Below are 25,222 nucleotides of genomic sequence, written 5' to 3' on the forward strand. Positions count from 1 at the left end.
TATCAAAGGAAACTTTTTTCCTAGCAATCACAATTTTGTCCTAAAAACGATCATTTCTAAACTGTTATAACATCTTCTTCACCTTTCCTGTCATTCCCTTGTAGCTGCTTTATAATTAAGTATAGGATAACCAGAAATGTAAACCATCTGGAGTACAATCCATTTGTTACGTAACTTGAATTGTTGTCCTTCTTCAGATACAGGGGCTTTGCGAGACACTTGTTGACATGTGCCCCGATCAGAAAAATTTGCTCGATAAAATAAAATGTACAAAAATTAGGCTTGATGTATTACACAATGAAACTAAAGCAAAGTGTCAAATAATACCATCAGTCGTATTATGTGTAGTTAATTGATTTGCAGTACTTTCAAACATAAAACTAAATAGAATATTATATTATATGGTGGTGAGTCACTGATGCTCAGGAAGTTTGTCTCCAGGAAGAGGGGTACGAGGGGGTAAATTGTACTGCATTAAGTGGCAGGATATCCCAGAATAAAACTTATCACCAGGGGAAACAAATGCTTGAGTGTCTCTAGACATTCCAAAAGAACAATGATCCCAAGTACAGCATTCGATAAATCCCACAAAGGCTTTCGCCCAACTGGAAAGACCTGAGGTTGATTCACATTTACAGCAATTCATTGCAGTACAAGCGTGCTCTACAAAGAAGTATCGGTATAGGTACTTTCCATTCGGTCATTGAATCTCTATAAGACAACAGCTATGAGTAAATGTAGTATTTTGTGGTATATTTAGGAGAAACAGTTGTAATATCTGTTATTGGTCTATTTAAATAGTTATTATTTTAGCTAATAAATACATTTACACCATAAAAATTTGGAGAATGTTCACAACATATGCTTTAATAAATATTTTCTTAAAGTTTCATAGCTCTGAGTTTTTTATCCTAACCAATAGCCCCCCCTACCCCCCCCCCCCCCCCCCCCCACCCCCACCAGTTTATGGCAACAGCAGTAATAGTGTAAGGTAAGGGTTGTCCGTAAATCACAATTTATTGCACATTTCATACAGTCAGACATTTAATTTTTAAGAAGTGATCTGAGTAAAGAGAGGCTGCCCCCCCCCCCCCCCCCCCCCCTAACGATTTATATCTACGGCCCTGTTTGAACCTATCAGTACCTATAGTTATTACCAACATTCATAACTGTATTATTACGCAACAGAAATAATAAACTGTAGTTTAATTAATCTTCCGGACCTGGTTTTAGGAGTGTCTTTGACACACACAAAAAAAGGTTTCGGGTTGATTCGAATGCAGCATTTAAAACCATTTTATAAAGTGAAATTCGGAGCATCTGAATGGCAACACTTCTGGATCCTGGTCCTGAATCGTGCCCTCCAGAGACCATTCGACTAAAACGTGCTTGTTCATCAGCTTTGGAAAATTGACACCCAATTCAGACGACCCCCCCCCCCCCCCCCCCCCCCCCCGCACGGCGCATGAGTCTGCATTTTAACATAAACAGATCAATTACACTCATTTCCCTGCAGGCGATTTTAATGACATCTTGAAATAATGAGGAGCGCGCAACGCGACGCGTGCACGGGGTGGGCGTGTCTCGTCCCCTGCACGCGTGGGACCGCCAGAGGCCGTCCCTGCGTCACTGCGAGGCTGAATGGGATAACTGTTTCCCGCATCATAGTTTCATGAATCGCGGGGCGCCGGCGCGCACTGCTGATTCACTCCTCTCCAGAAGGGCGCTCGGAGCTTCCCCGACTTGTTCCCGAACCTCGGCGGAGCGGCGCGTCCGGGCTCCTGAGAAATGGCTCGGATTTTGGGGATGTTGGCCGGTTTCGCTCTGTTTCTCCCGTCCTCCTCCGGAGCGGGAGAGAAGCGCAGCAGGGAGACTGTCTACTATGTGGGGATCATTGAGGACGTTTGGGATTACGCACCAAGTGGGAAAAACCTGCTGAACGGAAAACGCGTGGAGAATGATGAGTGAGTTCTGATTCTAATCACTGTCTGCGGTTCCCTGGAAGCAAAGATGTTGTGAGATTATCAGGAGAGACGACAGACTCCAGTGACTTTCTCACAGGCGTCATTCATGTATCTTTTACTAGAAGCAAACAATTATTTGGGAAATGCTTTTAATTTTTATTTTTAAGCACTAAATCAAGAAGAGCAAAACAAGAATCAACTCATGGACTTGCTTCGGGTTGGTTGAAGGCGTTTCACCTCTCATCCATCAAATCTCATCTTACTGAAACTATGCACACCTACATCAGTTAGTACAGTGTTCTGCACCTGAACCTCTTTTTTAATGGGGGGGGGGGGGCACACGAGGTTATTTCTTAGACTAAACCGGCCAACTTTAAAGCATTCTCCTGCATTAACTAACTACTGGAGGGCCAGCCAAAATACACAAAAGCAGGGGGATCCACCACTGTCCAGCCCACATAGGGGGGGGGGGGGGGGTCTCACCTCGGCCTGACCAGAACTCAACTAACCCTTCAACAAGAGAAAAGAAAGGCCCAAAAACTAGACTGGAAGCACTAAAGGAGGAGGCAAACAAACAAACACATGCACGAGATCCCATTGTCCACAGCTACAGGCCAGAATGAGACAAAAGACAGGGAGCTCTCAGCCCCCACTACCCCCCTTTCTGGGCACTGTGATTGCTGATCAGCTACATCTGTTGGGAAACTGTTCATCACGCCCACCCATTCACTAATGTGAAGCTTCTTTTGCTGTCCCTGTTGCCTGTGAGCTGGACATGCAATCACAAAGCTGTTTGCTTATCCCTGTAACATGTTATTAGCCCACAGAAACATGCAATGACAGCAATGACAAGTCGGATCGCTGACAGCCCTGCAGCCAGAGACAATATGTATTTGTATTGATACTGTACAGTTGATTTTATAAATGATTTTTTTTTTTAAACTCTGCATAAAATAGAGAGTATTTTATTTTCTTGCTGTTCTTTCCATAACCTGCTTTTTTATTATTAGTATGTAAAAGTTTATCCTCTTGTGTGTTTGTCCCCTGAAAGAATGTGCCTCAAGCTTTAAAGGGAGGAAAAAAAAGGTTCAAGCTATTGTGTCATTCTGAAGTGAAGAAGTGTGAAATACTCCTCTTCCTCCTGCACTCCCCTCCCTCTCCACATCAATCATCAATCATGTTCTCTCTCTTCTCCTTCTATGTCAGACATGCTTCTGCGTTTCTGAGAAGCGGACCCGACCGGATCGGCAGTGTTTATAAGAAGGCCATGTACCGACAGTTCACAGACGCTACCTACAGTCATTTGGCCCCCCATCCTTCCTGGTTGGGCTTCCTGGGGCCGATACTGCGAGCCGAGGTCGATGATGTTATTGTGGTTCACTTGAAGAACTTTGCAAGCAGGAACTACTCTATGCATCCCCACGGTGTTTTCTATGAGAAGGATGCAGAAGGTAAAATCTAACAAAATATATAAACAGTACACACACACACACACACACAGCATGTTCAAAATCAATGAAATCTTTATCTGAGGGGCAATTTTTAATGCTTCTTTTTAACATTGTTAAAAAGAAAAGTATATATTTTTAGTTATTTTTATAGCAATTATATTAAAGTAGAAAAGCACTCAAGAGAGCGCAGACCTCCGCCAAGCAGCTCATTCCCCTCCTATTTGGATTTACACCGTCCACATGGTGATCTGGATCATCACCAAAAGGTTATAAATGGTATCTTTATACACCAACCATGAAAAGTAAAAGTGAATCAGAGTTGATGTGTATTTTTAACAGATTTATAAATCCATAAATTGAGTTTTCAATGTTATAATGTAATATTTCTTTCTTAAAATCGTTCTGGATCCAATTAGCATGAAATTCGGTGGTGAGATCAAGGTCCCCACCCTACATGACTGTGTCAAATTCCATAAACATTGGCCAATAATCAACTGAGATATTGTGGAACAAAAATGTGAAACTCCATTGAATGCAATGTTAACGAAAATTTCAAACGGATCCAGAATCCAGGATCTCTTCTGGATTGTCACCAAAACTTAAACATCTGTTCCTGGTAACATTCAAGATTCAAGATTCAAAATACTTTATTATCATTATGCGAACATAATAAAATCGTGAGAAGGCCCACGGCTTAAGGCACACATCATAACATAATCAAATCAAAAACTAACTTCTCTCTCTTAAACAATAAACATATACAGAGGACAGCGGCAGACCGGTGGGCAGGGGGCACCCGGATTTGAACCAGGGACCTCTTGATCTGCAGTCAAATGCTCGCCCACTGAGCTATACCCCCTCCCCTTCCCGACACTCCCTGAATAGACAGACAGACAGACACGCCAGGGATTTCATTTCCGCCGCCTCACCTCGGCGGAGGAAATGAAAGCCACTTTGTTCGCGTGTTAAAAACAACATTTTATAGCTATTAGAGGAAGTAAATCTTTTCACAAACATACTGATTCAAATTCTGCTCAAACTAATTATTTAAATACCAACTTAAAAAAAAAAAAAAAAAATTACCCTCAAAGCCTTATCTTCTCATAATGTGTTGTTCCAGACAATCTCTGAGAAAAAGAAGGAATAAAAATGTTATTGTCTCTCAAGTAATCCAATTAAGACATTATAAAATAGGAAATGGTGACACAGCACAATTTCAAAACCTCCTGTTGGTGTTTCTCTAACCTTTAACAGTACTTGGTACACAACTGCCAAATGCTAGAGAGTTTCCACAGCCTTTGGGGGGAAGTGAAACATCCTTCAATTACTTTAATAATACAGCAGATTACAGCCAAGGTCTTTTTAAGGAATCAAAGAGAACATTTCTCAATAAGAGGTCAACTTGTTCTTGAAAACAGCACCCTGGGTCAGAAGGTGGAGGAGGGGGGAGGATGTTAGGAGTACAAGCTGGTATAGAGGTCAGGTCATACAGACTTACAACACGTAGAGGCTCAATGGTTCATGGATATAAAAGCCATTGACTCATCTCTGTAGAAGAATGTGATGATTTGTAGCTGATAAAGGATTTGTCTGATGCATCATTCTGCAGCACTTCTAAAGCAAAAATGTCCCTGATAAAGACGATGCCGTCGTTCCTGCTGACATGAACTCAGGAAGACACGCAGAGATGCCTGCATAAACATGTTCCGTGTGTCTACCAGGGGCGCTCTACCCAGACGGAACATCAGGCAATTTGAAGATGGATGACTCTGTCCCTCCTGGAGGCAGCTACATGTACCGCTGGGAGGTCCGACCAGAATTTTCCCCCACAGACGGCGATGCCAACTGCCTTACCTGGGTCTACCACTCTCACCTGGATGCTCCCAGGGAAATTGCCACAGGACTAATCGGGCCCCTGCTCACCTGCAAGAAAGGTGTGAAGTTGTTTCATTCCTATAGATGTTCCTCTTTACTTTATATAAGTGAATGCATGCATGAGTTCGCATTAATTTAATTTGATTTATTCAGAATTGAATGATAAAAATAAAACTTTGTAGCACCGGTAAGTAAATGTGACCATTTACTTCAATCTAATGTAAAAAAATGTAATTGAAGTTTTATATTAAGTTTTAAAAAAAAATTAAGTCAACAGGGCCATAATTATCTTTTGAGTGTCCACATAATTTAAACTAACTGACTTCATCATAATGTATCAAAAATATTGTTGGTTCCTTCTCCGTATGAAACACAATATGCTATTTTAAGTCAAATCAAATTTGTTAGTGTATCCTTTAATAATAGTCACAGTCATCTTTTGCTTATCCTTGCCCATATAATTAAGATAAATGACCCCAACATTCACAAACCTTAAGCCCTTAATGACTACAATGAAAACCCACAGAAGAAAGCTTCATATGAAAAACATTCAACCTATCATACATCCAAGGTACTGAGAATATTAAATGTTACCTTATCTATCCTTGACTGTGTAAATCTGTTGTTTCTCTATGATTGCAGGAACCTTGAAGGACACTAACGATCCAGTCCAGGGACAGCAAAAAAACAATTCTGTCAAAGAGTCCGCTCGAAATGATGTGGACCAGGATGTCTTCCTGATGTTCAACGTGGTGGACGAAAACCTGAGTTGGTACCTGGAGGACAACATCCAGAGCTGCTCTGATCCGACCGCAGTCGACCCAGAAGACCCAGACTTTGTAGAGTCCAACCTGATGCACGGTGAGATTGTTTAATGCTAAAATTAAAGAGCACACACTAAGTTTACTGACATATTTTGACTCTTTTGCAGTTTTCAGCGTCTCTAGCTTTTATTGTCTCCACCAAGGATTGCATGTCTTCATCTGTTTGGCCCACTTAAAGCACTGCCGCTGAAAATATCACCATCACCATAAAATAAGGGCACTCAAATGCTTTATTTCCACTCTGGATATTGACCAAACAGTTGTCTATTTCCCACAAACTTTTGGTATCTGCTCAGAACCTCAGAGGAGGTGGAGAGGTCACAGAGGAAGTCACATGACTGCATTGTTTCAGTATTACGCAATCCTTATCTCAACCTTACATTGAGCCTCTTGTCTGTGTTTTTCTCTGTTTGACAGCTATTAATGGGTTCATGTTTGGCAACCTGCCGGGAATCGAGTTATGCCAGAATCGGCCAGTGGCCTGGCATTTGTTCGGCATGGGCAATGAGGTGGATATTCACTCCGCCTTTTTCCACGGGAATACGCTGCTCGATCGTGGCCACCGCACAGACGTGCTCAGCCTGTTCCCTGCCACGTTTGTTACTGCTGCGATGACCCCAAGAGCAAGTGGAAAGTGGTTGGTGACCTGCCAAGTTAACGACCACTTGATGGGTAAAGAGCCTGACCTCTGATTTCTGGATCGCCTTTGACCTCTTTTATGGTTTTAAAGTTGCTGACAAGGCGAATGCATTTTTTGAGGTTATTTGTCAAACCCAAATGAAATCATCGTTTGCATTTCCTCTTTTGACATGTCTGGACTTGACTGTTTAAAGTCATTTAAAGTTCTCCTTAAAGACCCCGCTTACTCAACATGTTAGAAACAATGCTTAGCACAATACCATAGTTTTGCGTCACGCCGGCTTTTCCATTCCATCCTCATATTTCTGTGGTTTAAAAAAAAAGGGGAGAATATGATAGGAAAAAAAACTACATGATAGTGTTGAAAGCACAAGTCACTCACTCACAAATCTTGTTCAGTTTATCCTGTTTGAGATGTTAAAATGTAGCAAAAGGTTGAGATTCAGTACAAGCTTTTGCTTTGTACCCGTGACTTATAGTCTGAGCATTGATTGTGTTTTATCCTTTGTAGCTGGAATGCAGGCCTTCTACGAGGTGAAATCGTGTGGCACCGAGGTCAACTCCGCAGTGATGGACAGGGTGGTGAGGAATTACTTCCTGGCTGCAGAGAAGGTCCTGTGGAACTACGCTCCCTCAGGGAAGGACCTGATTAACAACGTGTCCCTGACTGAGGCCGACAGGTGTGCAGACACCCTATTACGTTCTGAGTCATGCACTGCGGCATCCGCCCTCATCAATGATGACTGCAATAAAAAAAAAAGCTTACTGAAGTACAAACAGACATTGACCCAGAACAAGGTTTCCTTATAGCCGTCTCCCAGCTATGTCTGTCATCGTGTTTTACTGCATAATGTCTGTGGAGATTATAAATCATCCAGATTTACTGTCTAATCTCGTTTTTTTTTTCACAGCACTAACCCTCGAAAAACAATTACATTAAATGTCTCAAATTACTATGGGTGCACTGTAGCTAGGCGGTAGCGTCACGAGGTATAATATGTGTGAGATGGACATTGTTTGCTTTCATACAATAAATCACTGTCCATTATGGGGCTTCCTTTACGCCTTCCCTAACCTCTGAAGAGTGTTTCCTGTATTTGTGTAAGGCCGCTGGACTCGCTGCGTGTGAGCGTCATTCCTGATGTTAGATGCCTTTGTATTGTACATGGAGTAAACACTATAGAGATTGATGGATGGTTGTTTTTATATCGTTGTTTAGAATTATTTTAAACATGCCCACTAACTTCTCGTTCTGTTTACTTTTTCTGCAGAATGAAACCACAGCCTCATCAGGGCTGCAAATTCCTTCCGGTCCAATTCACTCTTTCTCCTTGTCTCTTGTGCTCCATATTCTTCCACCCTCACTCTCCAACTCTTCCACTCTTAGTTCCTCTGAGATATTTTTTGGAAACGTTAATGGGATGATTGGAGGCCTCTACATGAAAGTGCTTTACAAAGAGTACACAGACAATACCTTCACCACTGCAAAAGCATCGTTACCTGACTCTCAACATCTTGGGCTCCTCGGTGAGGCTTGACTCTCAGTTTCACAGGCATGCTTCCGTTTCTGCGCCGGTGACTCGTCTTTCAGTTCCCTTAATGACTCTTGTCTGGTGACCCTGCCCTTTGTATTTGTGCAGGTCCCGTCTTGAGGGCGGAGGAAGGAGATACGATCAGAGTGACGTTCATGAATAAAGCTGATAGAAACTACAGCATCCAGCCGCATGGCCTGCACTACGACAAACAATTCCAGGGCACTAGCTATGAAGATGGTGAGGAAGTTAAAATATCAGTGCAAATTCAAAATGTGTATGAAGTTCTTCTTTTTTTTAAGTGATAAAATATTTTGCATCTTCCAAACACAGATTGAATGAAACTAAACATGCTTAACAAATAGCGCTATGTTGACTGTTACACTGTCAGTCACAGGTTTCACAAGTGTCCCAACTTCTGCTTAGGAATGTTGACGTCACCCTGAAATTGCGGAACGTCGTACTGACTGAACAATACTGAGGGAATATCCTGATCCTTGGGATTTGATTGCTTTGGCTCTTTGTGTGACGCTGTAGATGTTGACAGCCCAGGCTCCCACGTTGGTCCAGGGGAGAAATTCACCTACGTCTGGCAGCTGCTCGAAGGCCCATCTTCATCGGATTCCCCCTGTATCCCCTACCTGTACTACTCTGGCACGGATCCTGCCATGGACACCAACTCTGGATTAGTAGGGCCTCTGCTCTTGTGCAAGAAAGGAGCATTGGGAGATAAGGGCACCCAGGTGGGACAGAAAAGTCTTTTAACATGTCTCAGATTAATTGAAATGAGATTAAGACTATAATTTATGACACTTTTGTGAAATTTGCCAAATGCAGATAAGATAACTCACAACTTTCTGACCCTAAAATCACATACGTCTGCATATATTACAGTTCAACAATTGTGTTTTGATGCTGCTTCAGGTTCCAGTGTGGAACCCTGTACTCATTCTTACGGTTACTGTTTGTGCTCGGCTTCACAGAAAGATGTTGATAAAGAGTTCTTTCTGCTGTTTTCTGTCATGGATGAAAACATGAGCTGGTATTTGAATCAGAACATCGAGATGTTTGCCAACAATTCCTCAAATGTCTCCGAAGAAGACTTCGAAGAGAGCAATAAGATGCATGGTAATCAATGTGTCTTATCTCATTGTGTGTCACTTCTGATATTTTTAGTGTGGCGTGTGTATTTTTGTACTTTCTCTTTTGAATCCTCCCTTTCATTGCAGCTGTAAACGGGCGCATGTACGGGAACCTTCCCGGCCTGGAGATGTGTGCCGGGGACAGAGTTATGTGGTACACCTTTGGACTCGGTACAGAGGCAGACATCCATGGTGTTTATTTTGAAGGGAACACCTTCAAGAAGCAGAGCACAAGACGAGACACGGTCAGCGTGTTCCCTCACACCACTGCTGCTGTCGCCATGCAGCCAATGACTCCTGGTTAGTCACAGCACACATACACCCACAAGCACATGGTGCTGACACACACACAAAAAAAACCACACACATCCCTTTTGCATGCACAGATTACGTAAACTGTCTTCAAGAAAGATGGATGAATGCTTCACTTCAAACGTCCTGTAACCGAATTACAAGAAAGACGCATAAAGGGATAGACAATAAACACTCAATGCACTGAAATCAACTGTGTGATATATGCAGACAATGTCTGTCAGGATCAATCAAACTGCAGACATTTGCATTGCAAACCACTATTCAACTGCAAAAAAAAATAATTTAACTTTAAAGTCAGAACTGCAGGACAGATGTTTTTCTTCAAGATCGTTTTCTCCGTAGCCTTCTCAACTCCATGAACGCTTTCCGTCGTGTGAAAGCCCTGACAGCGGTTCACTTTCCTCTCAGGTGTGTACGAGGTTAGCTGCAGAGTAACAGACCACTTCTCAGCCGGCATGAGGCAGCAGTACAAAGTGAACGTCTGGCCACATCGCAACGTGAAGCAAATGTCCACAAAGCCAACGAAGATTGTGCAATATTTTATTAGTGCTGAAGAAATTGAGTGGGACTATTCGCCTGACAGACGCTGGGAGCTGGAGAAACACGGCACCACATCAGAACAAAGGCGAGTACTATAGTTGCCGGGTATTTCATTGATGTAGCCGGAGCATAACTTATTACAATTTGGTAATAGAAAGCAAACTGCTCAATGTCTTTCCAGTCCAGGAAGTGTGTTTGTGGAGAGAGGGGCGAACAGAATTGGCTCTCGCTATAAGAAGGTCGTGTACAGAGAGTACGCTGATGAAAGCTTCCGGGTTCAGAAGAAACGGACGCCCGACCAGCAGCACTTGGGAATAATTGGTATGTTTAGAGTCACTTCTTGCTGTTTTTAAACCGTGAAAAGACAAGAGAAGACGCGGATGCCCCCCCCTCTCTTTAGGTCCCATAATCAAAGCAGAGGTGGGAGAACAGATTGTGATCACATTCAAGAACAAAGCCAGCCGGCCGTATTCGATCAGCGCTCACGGAGTTAAGGCCAGCGGCGCGCACGTTCCGGTCAAACCTGGTGAAAATCAAGTTGCAACTCAAATTCATATATTACATTTGCCCCTTTCTCAGAAGCCAAAATATTGACATTGTATTTTTCTGTTCTTTTGCCTTCAGGCTCCATAATAGAGTTGACCTGGGATGTTCCTGAAAGCTCCAGTCCCAGCAACTCAGATCCCAACTGCATCTCTTATGCCTACTATTCCAAAGTTCATTTCATCAAGGTGCATATTCCTCATTTGGCTAACATGTGAAAACTGCATGTTTTAGATCGGGATTCCAGTGTGCCGTGTTTTACTATGTGTTCAGGATCTGTACAGTGGTCTCCTGGGCCCTCTGGTGATATGCAAACCTGGAACTCTTCGTGGGGAGGGGTCGGACAGAAAGAGGGCCGACGTGGAGAGAGAGTTTGCTCTGCTCTTCATGGTGCATGACGAAAACCAGTCATGGTATTTGGATGACAACATCAGACAATATCTCGGCGTCGACCCCGATACCTTCTCGCCAGATGAAGATTTTGAGGAGAGTAACATGATGCATGGTAATAAATAGGAAGGGGGGGGTGGGGGGTGAACCCAACTGTGCAAAGCAAGGCTCAGAACATGGGAAATAAATATATTTAAGGAACCTGCATGTCTTTGATTCTGTTTGTGATGATGTGAATGTGTGGAATATGCCTTTTGTAGGGATCAATGGCCAACTGTACGGTAACCTCCATGGACTGGTGATGACACAGGGTCAGAAAGTTGACTGGTATCTACTGGGAATGGGAAATGAAGTCGACATGCACACTGTTCACTTCCACGCAGAGACCTTCACTTACAAGGTAACGTGCACCCTGACATGCACATATACCCACTCCAACATTAGCCACGCCTGAGAAGCAACCAGGACACATCAGCAGACATCCAACCAAACATCTCAGACAAAGGAACAACTTCAAACAACCAGCCTGAAAACACTGACAAGAGCGAGAATGCTGGATTGAATTTTGCCGGCGCCGGGGAGATCTCCGGACGGTTCTTGTTAGTACCGTATCAGATGTTGTTGTACTTGGAACGTAAGTTTTTCTTACTGCATTTCTCAACATTTGTTTTCTTTTCTTTGTTCCCCTCTGTTGTACTGTGTGTGTGTGTGTATGCGCGTGCATGTGTCAGACGGACCGTGTTCACCGTGCAGATGTGTTTGATCTTTTCCCTGGGACTTTCCAAACAGTGGAAATGGTGGCTGGGAATCCAGGTACTTGGTTCCTCCACTGTCATGTGACTGACCACATTCATGCTGGAATGGAGACCATTTTCACCATTCAACCCGCATCAAAAGGTGTGTGTGTGTGTGTGTGTGTGTGTGTGTGTGCTTCCTGGTTTACATGTTCAGTATCCACATGTACAACACTTTATTTTTTCACTTCCAGAAAAGCCCTAAAATGGTAATCTCTGTTTTCTTCACACTGGACCACTGCTATAGTTCAGAACTGCATGGATATTTTAATTATATCCATCAGTTTTATGCACATTAAATGACACAATATTACACCAAGATTACATTTAAATTTAGTGTCGTCAATTTTTGTATAATAAGCATGTCACAATGAAAGTTAGTCATCCATCCATCCGTTTTCTTCTGCTTTTCCGCTTTGCGGGTCACGGGAGTTGCTGCAGACTAGCCCAGCTTGCTATCGGCGAGAGGCAGGGCCACACAAAGGCAGACAACCAATCACATGGAGTAATCAATTCACCTAAATTGCATGTTTTTGGATGGTACATGCTAACAAAATTATCAAAGACATGGTGTTCACAAAAAAATGGTTTCTAGGAGCACTCAATAGAATCTACTCGATTATGTTATCATGATGTCAGAGTTTTCTAATAGATTGTGATGCCATATTGAAATGAATAGAAACCAGGAAGTTTAGAAAGACATGGTAAGTGTAAGTTTTTACTTTGTAAAATTCTCAACTGTAAAAAACACTATTTAAATAGTGCGAAACAATAATGAACACTGGACTGGTCCTTTATTTGGTTTAGGGTCACAGCACAGCCTTTATTTCTCTTGTGTTGTTTAACCTGGAGGGTGAAGCAGCAAATATTGAACTGTCTTTGTCTGTGCTGTTTGGTTATAGATGTGGTAAGTCCTGATGAATGTTGTCTACCTTTGCTTAGTTAATATTGTGAGTAGGGAAAGAAATACAGTATATTATTTGGATCAGGAATTCCTTTCACATGAATTCTCCTGAAACCAGAGGAGCAGCAGAGTCAGTAAAGGGCAGACCACATCATCCATGGCAGAAGTAATCACGCAAAATATACAACTTTATGGGAAATTTATAAAGGTGAAGATAAAAATATATATATTTTCAACAACTAATGCACTGCAGAAAATGTGAATTTGAAGATATGGTAATGACAAACCGGTTTCGAATCATCACCACTTCCATTCAGTTCTAATTGTAGTAGTACGGTACTACCAGTACTACTACTGTACTTTTGGCTTGTCCCGTAAGGGGTCGCCACATCAAATCAACCATCTCCACTTCACCCTGTCCTTTGCACCGTCCTCCCCAACACCAGCCACTCTCATTTCCTCCCTCACTACGTCCATGTATCTTCTCCTGGGTCGACCTCTAGCCCTGTTCCCTGGCAGTTCCATCCTCAGCATCCTTCTACCGATATAGTCCCTGTCTCTCCTCTGGACATGTCCAAATCATCAAAGTCTGGTCTCTCTGACCTTGTCTCCAAAACGTCTAACCTTCACTGTCCCTCTTGTTGTCTCATTTCTAATCCTATCCAACCTGGTCTCTCCCAAGGAGAACCTCAGCATCTTCATCTCCTTCACTTCTAGCTCCGCCTCCTGTCTTTTCCTCAGAGTCACTGTCTCTAAGCCGTCCATCATGGCTGTCCTCACCACTGTCTTGTAGAACTTTCCTTTAATTGTAGCGCGTAATCGTTTAAGTTATTTCATTATTAGCTTATCATGTGCCTTGTCCTCTGTCTAACAGCACCTCCGGGAACTGAAGGCTCCATAAAGTTGCTGCTCCTCTCACTGACCCTTATGGCTGTGGGTGGACTGCACTAAAGAAGGGACACAGAACGCAAGCTGTTCTGATGAGGAAGTCACCAAAACACTGGCCATTGATGCACTTAAATAAATCCAGGGACAGCATCACATTTGCATAGTAATTTACTAGAGTTTATGTATGTAAATAGGAAACAATGATCTGAAATATACCAGTAAATTGTACAATCAATTACTGGTACATACAATGTACAATGCTTTAGATTGCTTTTAATTGTTGTTGTTGTTACATTTACAAAGCGCTGTTTTACCAAATATTTGATTCCCAAAATGAATGTGCAATAAAGACATTATTACCTCAGCCGAAGCGGGGGGGTTATGTAATAACCGGCGTTGGTTTGTTTATCTCTGTCTGTCTGTCAGTATGTGATGATGATGATGAATATATTTATTAGATGTTAGAGCAGTACAAGTACAGTCAAACAATAGTATGTATTACAGTACAAGTACAGCCAAACATCCTGTCTAAGAGGAGCATTTCAAAAAAGCCCTTGCGGTCTTGTTTCCGTTGAAAGTCCTTAGTACATAAATCATCGACATGTCTGTCTGTTAGCAACATAACTCAGAAATTTATGGATGGATCATGATGATATTTTCAGGACATGACGGGAACGTTACCCGGAACAGATGGTTACATTTTGGTGATGATCCAGGAGAGATCCTGGATTATGGGTCATTTTGAAATTTTCGTTTGCAGTCAATGCAGCTCCAAAAATGTGTTCCTCAATATCTCGGTTGATTATTGACCGATGTTTATGGAATGCACTGTCATCTAAAATGTCTTCTAGATCTCACCCATGCAGAATGAGGTCAGGAAAAAAATATTACATTTGAAAACCCCATTTATGGATTCGAAAATCAGTTAAAAATACACATCAACTCCGATTCACGTTTAGATTCAAATTCAGAAGACTTTATTAATCCCCATTTAGAATAGAAAGCCTTTATTGTCCTTGCATAGTGGCTACACAAAGAGATTACTTTTCATGCTTGGTGTATCAAGATACCAAGAACAATCTAGAACCTTTTGATGATGATCCAGATGGTGTAAATCCAATTAGGAGGGGAATGAGCTGCTTGGCGGAGGTCTGCGCTCTCCGAGTACTTTTCTAGTTCACTAGATGGCGCTAATTCCCTTCCAAGAAAAAATAAAAGATAAACGCTCCTTTTCACATTCATCACGTTAATCCTATCTTCAAAATCCATGGTGCCCTGTAACTGATTAGACCGAAACCCTAAATGTTTTTTTGATTATTAATGAGTGGTGAAAAATCAATCAGCATGTGATTAGAAGGATTTAATGTGTGTGCTCTGGCAAGAATTTGTAAATGATTGTTATCTCCCCCGAAACGTGACAAATTCAATTGATTTGTTAATGACTGTAACAACACATTTGAATTTATTTAGCCTCCAGTCTCAGCCTGGACTATTGATCAATGTGACAGCACAAATTACCATATCATTGTTTATTTGGATCGGCTCACTGTTTGTCAATCGGTGATTGATTTAAATATTGAATGAAAGTTCCAGAACAGTGACGGTCGTGTCCGACTGGATGATAAAATGATATGCGGTAAAAAATAATAATAAAAAAAAAAACGGCAGCTGTTGGAAGTATTTCGGATATAGTCAACAAATTGCACAATATTGATCACAGAAATAATTAACGTCGTCTTACAAATGGACACCGGTCGGACGCAACTGGCTGCAACGCGGAGACGATACTGTTTGTGTGCGCAAAGCTACCGCTCCAGGGGTCAACACTTTCAAGATCGATTGGAAACAGGGGAGTCACACCTTCAGTCAATGCCCACTATTGATTAAGATAACACCCTCACCTGCAGGCCGTCGTGTTGTTCACAAGTCTGATTGACTTGATCACTTGCTTTCCACACGCAACCAGCCAAAGCGCGTTCAGTGTTTGATACAATCAGCCCGCTATTCTTATTCATAAAGACCCATTCAGGTTTTTACAAAGACCCTCCCGAGATCTGGGCTCCCATTATCTCAGGCCAAATCAAAGTGTTACCTCTGACCAGCAGGGGGCGCCCCGTGAAGACAGGCCGTGTATAAATAGCTGTCCTTCACAGCGTACCGGACTCAGAGACCACAAGAAGTCTGAAGCTGGATGTCGCTGCTGTCGACTGGAGCGGTAAGAGCCATTCTTAACGTTCTAGGCATCTTCTTTCTTATATGCTGTTCAAAAAACACAATAGAATAATGAGAATAAACTTTTTTTTTTTTAGATAAGACTATGGAGACTTACTCTCTCCTTGATTATCCTTTTTTTTTTTTCCCAATAAATCTATAAATAACTCCGAAATTACTTTACATTGCTGGTTAAACTCATTGTGTAGACAGTACTCTGTTGTTGTGTGTCTGTGTGTGTGTGTGTGTGTGTGTGTGTGTGTGTGTGTGTGTGTGTGTGTCTGTGTGTGTGTGTGTGTGTGTGTGTGTGGCAGCTTTGTTGTGATTTGGATGCAGTAATTACAGAAGACAGCCACAGCTGAATGAACCTGAGTGGAGGGAGTTACTGAGTGACTGAGCAGGGAGAGAGTCCCAATTTATCCAGTTCATACCAGTTTGCACAACTTCTGCGATGCCTCCACAGACGCTTCCTCAGTCATTACTGCCTGCGATGTGATGTCCAATCTTTGTCCCTTTGACCCTGCAACACAGGGATGAAAAGATCTTTGTGCATATGACAAAGCTCATTATGTGACTTGTTGTTATTGAAGCTCTATAAGGGATCTGTCATTAGTGCTCATGCGTGCCTAATTGGAAGGGAAACATTCAGCAAGGAACAGTTATGTGGCAAACAAACTGTGTGTGTGTGTGCGTGTGCGTGATTAACAGATGCAATACCTTTGTTTTCGCTTTCCTTCCACATGATGCAACTAGCAGTTAGGTTCAAAGTGAAATGATTTTATCTTGTACTCTTATTAAATATTGGACCTTCCCGTCTTTCAGTTCCCTGATAGCTAACAAACTCCTCCCCTTCCCTCTTGTGCTTTTCTCCTCACAGATAAGAGAAACCGACATCCCAAGTCCCATCGGGCGAGGAGGTTTTCTCTCTGCTTCCAGCTTCTCTTGCTCCCTGTGGTCTCTCTGCTCTCCCACCTTTCCCTCCGCTGTCGTTGATTCCTGCCCTCAGTCATGCCTCCGACTCTGGCCTCAGCGTTTGCCAGGCGCTGGTGGATGGCAGTGACCGCTATCATTGAGAATCTGCTGTTTTCTGCTGTGCTGCTGGGATGGGGCTCGCTCCTCATCATGCTCAAGTCAGAAGGCTTCTACTCCTACCTTTGCGACGAGGAGGGTGAGTCGCAACAATTGCATATCGTTTCGGGACAGACAATATTCCTTTCATCAGCTTGCTGGTGAAGCATCTGAGGCTATTTTGCCTATTTTGGGGTGTTTCAACTCCAATGAGTTGCTGCAATGAGGGGCTAGTTAGTGTATTTGTGGGTGAGGGTATTGGAGGGTACAAGATATTATTCAAAACTTGAGTGTTCTTCCATTCTCTAGAGACTTTTCTGTAAAAAGGTTATGAGATGTCTGTGTCGTCAACTGGACTTGTTCAAGTTAGATTGAAGACGTTTCACCTCTCATCCAAGAGGCTTCTTTAGTTTTGAGAGACTGGTAGAGAGTTTAGATAATTATACTCTTGTTGGAGCAGAAAACAAAGGAACAAAGAAGGGACCGAAACCACCAAGGCAATCCATAAGGTGAAGGGTTGTTGCCTGAATGCATCTCTGCATAACAGCTCACCTGAGGGGAGGGGGGGGAGCAACAAAAGGGAATCTAAGCGAGGATTCAGGGCAGACTTTTTGTTTTTCTGCTCCAGCTAATCAGGTTTCTTTCTTTGTCCAATTGATTTATATGACTCGTGCTTTGCGACCGGATGTTTTCCCAACTCCTTGTGTCAGGTGCCATCTATCTACAATGGACATTTGCACATTATGCAACTCTTTGTCTGACAGTTCAATCTTTAAACTTATTCAGCATCACAGTAAAATGCCATTCAACCATAAAGGGGTCACGACTCAAAAACACTTCAGCTGTCGTGCTGACCTCAGCCTTGCTGCTGAAGCAAATCTGTAGGTGACTCCCTGGATCGCTGCCAAAGACGCGTTATCTTGCAATTATGATGTAAGAGGGAGCGGACGGCAGCGCCAACTCAGCTCTTTTTATGCATGTGGCAGAAGGACAGAGTTTTATTGTTGGTAATATGGATGTTTAAAGTTCACTGATAGGAAGCCAGCTGTCAGTTGCTTTTGGTCACAGATCCAATTAAACTGGATTTTTCATCAAGGAGCTGTTTGGGGTGCCACCTGCCACTTCTTAAGCCTCACAAGAACTCTTCACTGTACCTTTCTCATATTATTATCTAACCGACAGGTTCCGATAACAATATTAAGTTTAGTGCAACATCAGCTCATAATACTTTATTCCTTACATTCCAAGGAATGACTAGGTAATATCCAACGACCATCTCAGTCCGTTTGACAGAGAGTCATATATTACTTCTTACCCCTGTGCATTACAGGGATACGTCTTTTTGCCTCTGCTCCTGTAAATGTGTGATTTTGTCACGCCTAACTGCACATGTGACACCGGCGTGTGGGTATACGAGACTTCTGCATTTCATCTGCGTCACAGGAAACCCCAGTTCCCAACTTTGCTGAATTTGCAGATGTGCGCAGCTGAAGTCAGTCTTGTGGATTTTTCTATAAATGAATCAACAACAACTGTCTTTGATAGCTTTATTAAAACAGGAAAACCTGTTACAAAGAGAGTGAGCTAGTGTAAGTCCACATATAACCAAGTTACAGATCACACTAAAGCACAGCGTGTCATCGATTTAAACACCCTCAAGTGAGAGCAAGGATGGGAGGGGTGTGTGAGTGTGTGTGTGTGTGTGTGTGTGTGTGTGACATGAACTCAGGCATCAGGGAGGGGTGTGTGAGAGGTACAAAGATTGTCTAGAATGTGATGCAGAGTGTATCTAACTAAAAGGAAACAACAGAAACGTCAAGGCTGTGTGAGCGACAGAATAGTGTCCCGTTATCTGAGGACACTGTGCACAGGGTAAAATGAAGACACGTAAGAGTAATCAGTCAAATTCCGCAATACGGTAGTAATATAAAGAAAAGGTCTACAAAGAATGGTTGCATAGAGTATAGGAACCATCTCAGCTGGCAACGTGTTCACTTGCATGCCTCCTGCTCTTCAGGTAACAGCTCCAGCTACAATCTGACCCAACCCCCGGCAAAGCCGACGTCCGATGAGTACGTTGACTACTACGAAAGCGAGGACGCTGCCGTTGGTTTGGGAGACGGGGTGGAGATACGGCCCCTCGTCCCAGTGGATGGATCCACGCGGATGAACGGCTGGCTAATTTGCAAAGACCAGGATGAGATCCTGAACCTTGCGTTCACAGTGGGCTCCTTCCTGCTCTCTGCCATCACTCTGCCACTGGGTGTCGTCATGGATAAATATGGACCTCGAAAGCTCCGCCTGCTGGGCAGGTAAGCAGAGGAGACACACGTGAACGCTGTAACTCTGCCAACACAATTCTTTTTCACTTCTGCCTCATCGGGAGTGTGTGATATTGTTTTCGCTGAAGTGAACTGACTTGAGACTGTTTTCAGCACCTGCTTTGGATTGTCCTGTTTACTCATGGCTTATGGAGCCTACCAACCAAATGGTAAGTCCACCTGAAATGCTTTGGAAACAATCCACTGTAGTTTGGTTATTAATCGGCGTGCTTGTCATTTCCAGAACTCTCCGTCCTTATCTTCATTGCTTTGACTTTCAATGGCTTTGGAGGCATGTGCATGACCTTCACCTCTCTGACAGTAAGTGGGTGTGTCAATGTGTGGCCTTTATAATCATGCTCTTACGCATAGTTCTGTCTCCATTTCTATTGGTTTGCCTTCACCTCCCTCTTATGATGCTGCCTGCCCACCGTTTTCAGAGTAAAACAATATCTCACATTTGAGACTCCACATTGAACATGAATGAATATGAATGAATATGAATGAATGAATGAATGAATGAACATCAAGGTTAGAACCCAAACATACAGAGACTAGGAGTGGGACGTAGCGGTCTGGTCATCTCACTTCTTTCTCACCTCATTGTTTTTCACACTCTTTGTCTCCAGGCCCAACCAAAGTTATTTATAAGATTTTATGCACCTTTCTTCAAAGCTGCAAAAACATTTGTGTAACTTTATAAGAGGCAGAAAAGCAAGAAAGATTCTTTCAGATTTCCAGGTTGAGTAACTCCCCCAATAAAATGGCCTTTATTCTATACCACCGCAGGATGTTTACTTCCCAAGTGGTGTTTGTTCGCCTACCGATCCCATTTGCTGCCATTCATTGCCTGAATGTCAAACACATTCCTAAACCATAAGTTAGGACTCCGTTTGTTCTTTTCCTGCAGGCATCTGTGCATAAATGCAAGCTATCCCCACATAACACGTTTCAAACCATCTGCCTCACAACCTGATACTATACCAATTATACCAAGTGTTTGTCTAATGATTAGACTCCGTGCCTTACCTTGAATCCTTGATCACGACTTCACCTCAGACCCGCAGGCATTTGTTCTCAGCGGACTCCATTCCGCTATCAGGTGTAAAGGTCACCTTCCACCTTCCAGCAGCTGCAAATATATCTGATTCCAAATGTGCTTGATCAGTTTTCTAGGTCCTCCCGATGATATTTCTCAGAAACTTTACTTTGAAGATCAAACTTAGCCACCCCAGTATTAGGAAATTGATTGTTTCAGCTGTATAGAATCCATCTGATAGTGTCGTGTGTCCGACAGCTGCATGTGCTATGTGACACAGCTTTATATTTTTGTTTTACTGATCTTCTGTGCCACTTTCTTGTGTTTTATTTTCTCTGAACATTTGTTTGCTCGTTGGTTCCCTCAGTGTCCCAAACTGGCCCTGACCCCAAGCTCAGAGCAGCCAGACTGCAGCTGAGATCACCATGATCTCAGCAGTATAGTTTAGATTCTATACTCAATGGGACGTATTTCATTTCAATAGCAAAAACTACCCAACTCTGGTGGACAAAGACAGGATTTTATGATTTGATTTTGTTATTTGGTCATCTTAAAGCTGCCTCATTTCGTTTCTCTTTGTTTTCAGCTACCCAACATGTTTGGAAACCTCCGTTCCACCTTTATCGCTTTGATGATTGGCTCCTATGCCTCCTCCGCTGTGACCTTCCCCGGTTTCAAGGTAGCAAACGTTAAATCACCCTGGATACAGTCGCACAACAAGTTGTGCTGCTGCTAAATTCATGTCCTGAAATATGTTATGTTTTTTTTTTACACTGTGGTTATTTTAACTGTTGAATTCATCTTTACATAAAGGATGTATTTTTATGAACACAGTGTGTATTTTACTGTAGATTTTGATCTAGAAGCCAAAATCTATGTGTTCTGTGGATTGCATTGTGATTTTAAGACTTTGTTGTCTCACTTTGTTTCTCACAGGTCATCTATGACTTTGGCGTATCTTTCATCACTATTCTGGTGGTGTGGGCTGCTTGTGCTGGACTGGTCTTCTTGAACTGCTTCCTCAACTGGCCACTGGAACCCTTCCCTGGACCAGAGGACATGGACTTCACGTTAGTAGCACAGAGAGTGCCTTCTTGCATCATCCTTGTCAATCGGGCTAATTTGTGGAGCGCATGGCAACATTACCACATCATATAACATGCATACTTCCTGTATGCCTCCTCTTCATTCATCTCTCTTCCTCCACTTTCTTAGTGTGAAGATCAAGTTTAGTTGGCTGGGCTTTGACCATAAGATCACAGGGAAGCAGTTTTACCGCCAAGTGACGACAGTGGGCCGCCGCCTCAGTGTGGGCAACGCCTTGAAAGAGAACGAGCTCGCTGTCAAGGACGGCAACACGCTTTGCCTCTCCACCGTGGACCTTGAGATGGAGCGCAAGCCTGAAGATTGTAAGAACGTTAAATCTGTAGTTAGTACGTCAGTAAAAGTTGAAACCATCATTTTTGTGTCTCACTCTTATCTCCTCTGCAGCCCCGTCCTTCTTCAAAACTATCATCACTCCGATCTTCCTGCTCAGTCTGATAACCATGTGCATCACTCAGCTCCGCCTCCTGTTCTATATGGGAGCCATGAACAGCGTCCTGGAGTCGCTCACCGATGGAGACCTCGACACAGGTCCCTCCTTTTGTCTGAGTATCTCTCTGAAAGCTTTCACTATTCGATTATAGTGAGTTGTTTGATGCTGATTCGCATGCCGTGCAATGTTTTAGTCACATGGATTCAGATGGGAGAAGGTGGATTAATTTGGTTTTGAATTAATTTTCAGTGGCGAGAATGGAAGTTGGTAAGACTAAAATCCCAGTTCTCTCAGTAGATCAGTGAAAGGTTCAGCAGCAAGTGTCATTTCACCTCTTGTCTCATTTAGACTTGTCATCCCATTACTTTACATGTCCCACTGCCACTGCTTTCACGCTCTGGTCGTAGCTATTTTCTTCATCACTTCATTATTTGACCTTGACTGTTTCCAATAGCCCAGTCCTTGAGCTGTTGTTGAGCTGAAACCACCAGCTACCACATTCATTAACTAACTTTTCCCCTGTTCCTGCTCATATTAGGAGTTTCACATGATGTGCTTTTCATTTACTAATATGCCCTTGGCCATAAATCCCCCTCATAACAGATCACATTAACTACTCAACAGTTGATTCCTCCGTATCTACTGTTGTTTCACTGTATGTTCCTCCACTTCCACCACCCAGGACTAATACGTAACAGCACCATCAGAGTCAGTAAAATAAAAATAAAAACAGGTCGAGAACCTTCCATCCTTTTTTATCCTCCCCGCTAAAACCTTTCCGATCTCTCTTACAGTGAGTCTGTACTCCTCCATCTTCGGCGTGCTGCAGCTGCTTTGCCTGATGACCACTCCCGTCATTGGTCAGATCATGGACTGGAAACTGAAAGATTGTGATGATGGAGAGGAAGCAAAAACGTCTGGCCAAAAGTGAGTCAAATTTAACCCCTTGGTGTTTATGGCAACCAAGAAGTGAAACTTACAAATGCATCCCTCTCCCTTCTGTCTGATTTTGACCTCTAGCGGGCAGATGAATAAAAAGGGCAGAGACAAAAAGACCCAGAAGGTTACCAATGCCCTGCGTGCATTCATCCTCACAAACCTCCTTTTGGTTGGATTTGGAATCACATCTTTAGTGCCCAATCTCCACCTGCAGGTGAGTGACACCCTTGACTTGTCAGAGTCTCGTTTATTCAATGCATGTCAGGGATGTACTGGCTTGCTGGCAAACTGGTCGTTGTTTCTTCAGGGTTTTTCTCAAGGCAGAAATTCCCAGATAATCCTCTTTCTTTCTTATTCCAAAAATCAGTGTGATTGAAATTTTACATGCTGCACATGTGGGGCCAACCTACAGCATATAATTCCCAACATTAAATACAGGAACATCCTTTGTTGATCAGTCATGACCAGCTGTTTGTTTTACAGACTGTAAAGAAGAGTCCAGTTTTATAACTTTTATTTTTTTACATTTATTGTTTTGTAATCACTTTGTCTTTTTTCTTACTAAATTAATTATTAAAAAACCCTAAATGTTAAACAAACAAGCTAGCATTTGTTGACTGTATAACTATGGCGGTGCCGGCAGGGTTGTGTTACCTTTGAACTGGGCCAGGCTCTCTCCTACCCTGCTTTGAGTCCTTAAGATAACTGACCATGTAGCTTCATTTGTTCAGATGGCACAAGCGCCATAATCTATATTTTCATTTTCCAAAATGTTGAATCACTTTTAAGTCCCCCATGAACTCATCAGGAATTCTAATTCCACAGATTGTGTCATTTATCCTGCACACTGTGGTGAGAGGATTCATTCACTCTGCCGTCGCTGGCCTCTACGCTGCTGTGTAAGCCTCACACTGATGTGCACACCTGACATTTTCACATTCTGCAAAGTGACTACAGCTTCAGACAGAGAAATTAAATGGACTTCTTTCGTCTCTCCAGGTATCCCTCCTCCCTGTTTGGCAGTCTAACGGGCATGCAGTCTCTTGTCAGTGCCGTGTTTGCTCTGCTGCAGCAGCCTTTGTTCCTGGCTATGATGGGACCCCTGGAGGGAGACCCATTCTGGGTATGAATACGCATGCACACACTCAGAAATGCTCTCTGAAGACTGAAACCTTTCCAGAATGACTAATTCCGTGGTTGTCCTCCAGGTTAATGTCGGGCTGCTTGCTCTCAGTCTGCTGTGCTTCTCGCTGCCGCTCTACCTGATCTGCTACAGACGAACCCTCGTAAAGGAGCAACAGGAGAAAGAGGACAACGCTAAGATCTACATCAAAATCAATGGCTCCGACATCCCCGAGGCGTATGTCTAGAGAAAAATGGAGTACACACAAACAGACTGCCATATCCGTGCTCCGGTTACGGACGGTCACCGAGGAGAAGAGTGAAACTATAATGGGGAAAGATGAACAAGAGAGAGGAAAGACTGTGAAAGGAAGGAGGCATCATGCTTCTGCATCCCCCCCCCCCCCCAAATCCTCCAATGTCTCTTTTTATTCCCTACTTTGTGAGCGGTGCATTTGTGCATTGGTAAACATAAGACTGCCCACGTTAGCAGAAAAAGGAAAACGAATAATTGCTTTGTCTAGTGCCTTGAATTTCAGCCAGCTTGGCTAACTGTATTACAACTAACTGTTCTGTTATAACTGAATGATTCTGACATAAGTATTGTTTTCTATTTTGTAATATGTTGAAAATAAAATCTTCCTGATTGTAGATCTGATTTCGTGTTGTTTACGTGTCTATTTATTAGTCAGATTTATTGATGGATGGTGGAAAGGGATTTAGGACTCATTTTGAGGAGCGAGGTTCCTCATTGCTGATGTTTCTTGGGTTTCTTGTTTTTTTTGGGGGAGGCTTTTAAACAAACGGGTGTCTTTTGCTGCTTTGTAATTTGTTTGAAACTATATTTACCCTGGGTAAATAATGAAATCTTTCAGTTTCACATGTACATCCCATCAGCTCAGTTCAGCACGTCTCCGGATGCCAGTCGAGATAAATAATGTCGAGATATTTTTTTTACAGGAACTCCTGTTCAATGTTCCCTCTAATTTATCATGTGTTTGAGCAAACACACAAACTCCCTGAGCAGACTCTCGGACAAATGTGACGTCTGGGCTCAGTGCCTTGACGTCAAAAACAGACAAATCCTCCTTCATTCTCTGGAAAACGTGCGTCGCTCGAAAAAGAAAACATCTGTCCCAGTCTCAGCGTTTCTTCTTCTGTTTGCTCCATCTTTAACACTCGAT

General features: G+C 42.8%; 2 protein-coding genes and 1 non-coding gene across 3 annotated transcripts; 2 read left to right on the forward strand and 1 right to left on the reverse strand.

Moving 5' to 3' along the window:
- Positions 1-1,788: 1,788 nt before the first annotated feature.
- Positions 1,789-14,149, forward strand: LOC137899997 (ferroxidase HEPHL1-like). Its single transcript, XM_068744035.1, has 19 exons — positions 1,789-1,964; positions 3,171-3,415; positions 5,137-5,349; positions 5,933-6,151; positions 6,532-6,786; positions 7,265-7,433; positions 8,141-8,280; positions 8,394-8,525; positions 8,823-9,028; positions 9,269-9,413; positions 9,515-9,727; positions 10,151-10,367; positions 10,464-10,603; positions 10,683-10,808; positions 10,907-11,013; positions 11,099-11,330; positions 11,476-11,615; positions 11,947-12,112; positions 13,788-14,149. The coding sequence occupies exons 1-19, from the start codon at positions 1,789-1,791 to the stop codon at positions 13,862-13,864; spliced, it is 3,318 nt and encodes a 1,105-aa protein (XP_068600136.1). The 3' UTR covers positions 13,865-14,149.
- trnac-gca (transfer RNA cysteine (anticodon GCA)) lies at positions 4,203-4,274 on the reverse strand. Its single transcript has one exon. It is a non-coding gene; the product is annotated as a tRNA-Cys (tRNA).
- A 2,871-nt stretch (positions 14,150-17,020) lies between the features above and the next one.
- On the forward strand, positions 17,021-24,628 carry slc43a2b (solute carrier family 43 member 2b). Its single transcript, XM_068744003.1, has 14 exons — positions 17,021-17,180; positions 19,098-19,392; positions 19,516-19,571; positions 19,646-19,722; positions 21,027-21,119; positions 21,377-21,510; positions 21,656-21,849; positions 21,932-22,075; positions 22,227-22,244; positions 22,772-22,904; positions 22,998-23,130; positions 23,742-23,815; positions 23,916-24,039; positions 24,125-24,628. The coding sequence occupies exons 1-14, from the start codon at positions 17,021-17,023 to the stop codon at positions 24,284-24,286; spliced, it is 1,797 nt and encodes a 598-aa protein (XP_068600104.1). The 3' UTR covers positions 24,287-24,628.
- The last annotated feature ends 594 nt before the right edge of the window (positions 24,629-25,222 follow it).

The sequence above is a fragment of the Brachionichthys hirsutus genome, chromosome 10 (genome assembly GCF_040956055.1).
Source record: "Brachionichthys hirsutus isolate HB-005 chromosome 10, CSIRO-AGI_Bhir_v1, whole genome shotgun sequence".
Classification (NCBI taxonomy): Eukaryota; Metazoa; Chordata; class Actinopteri; order Lophiiformes; family Brachionichthyidae; genus Brachionichthys; species Brachionichthys hirsutus.

Coding starts and splice junctions, on each gene's coding strand:
- LOC137899997 (XM_068744035.1), top strand. CDS start 1,789: ATGGCTCGGATTTTGGGGATGTTGGCCGGTTTCGCTCTGTTTCTCCCG. Junction 9,414..9,514: donor AGAGAGCAATAAGATGCATG/GTAATCAATGTG, acceptor CTTTCATTGCAG/CTGTAAACGGGCGCATGTAC. Junction 12,113..13,787: donor CATTCAACCCGCATCAAAAG/GTGTGTGTGTGT, acceptor TCTGTCTAACAG/CACCTCCGGGAACTGAAGGC.
- slc43a2b (XM_068744003.1), top strand. CDS start 17,021: ATGCCTCCGACTCTGGCCTCAGCGTTTGCCAGGCGCTGGTGGATGGCA. Junction 19,393..19,515: donor AAGCTCCGCCTGCTGGGCAG/GTAAGCAGAGGA, acceptor GACTGTTTTCAG/CACCTGCTTTGGATTGTCCT. Junction 21,120..21,376: donor TGACCTTCCCCGGTTTCAAG/GTAGCAAACGTT, acceptor TGTTTCTCACAG/GTCATCTATGACTTTGGCGT.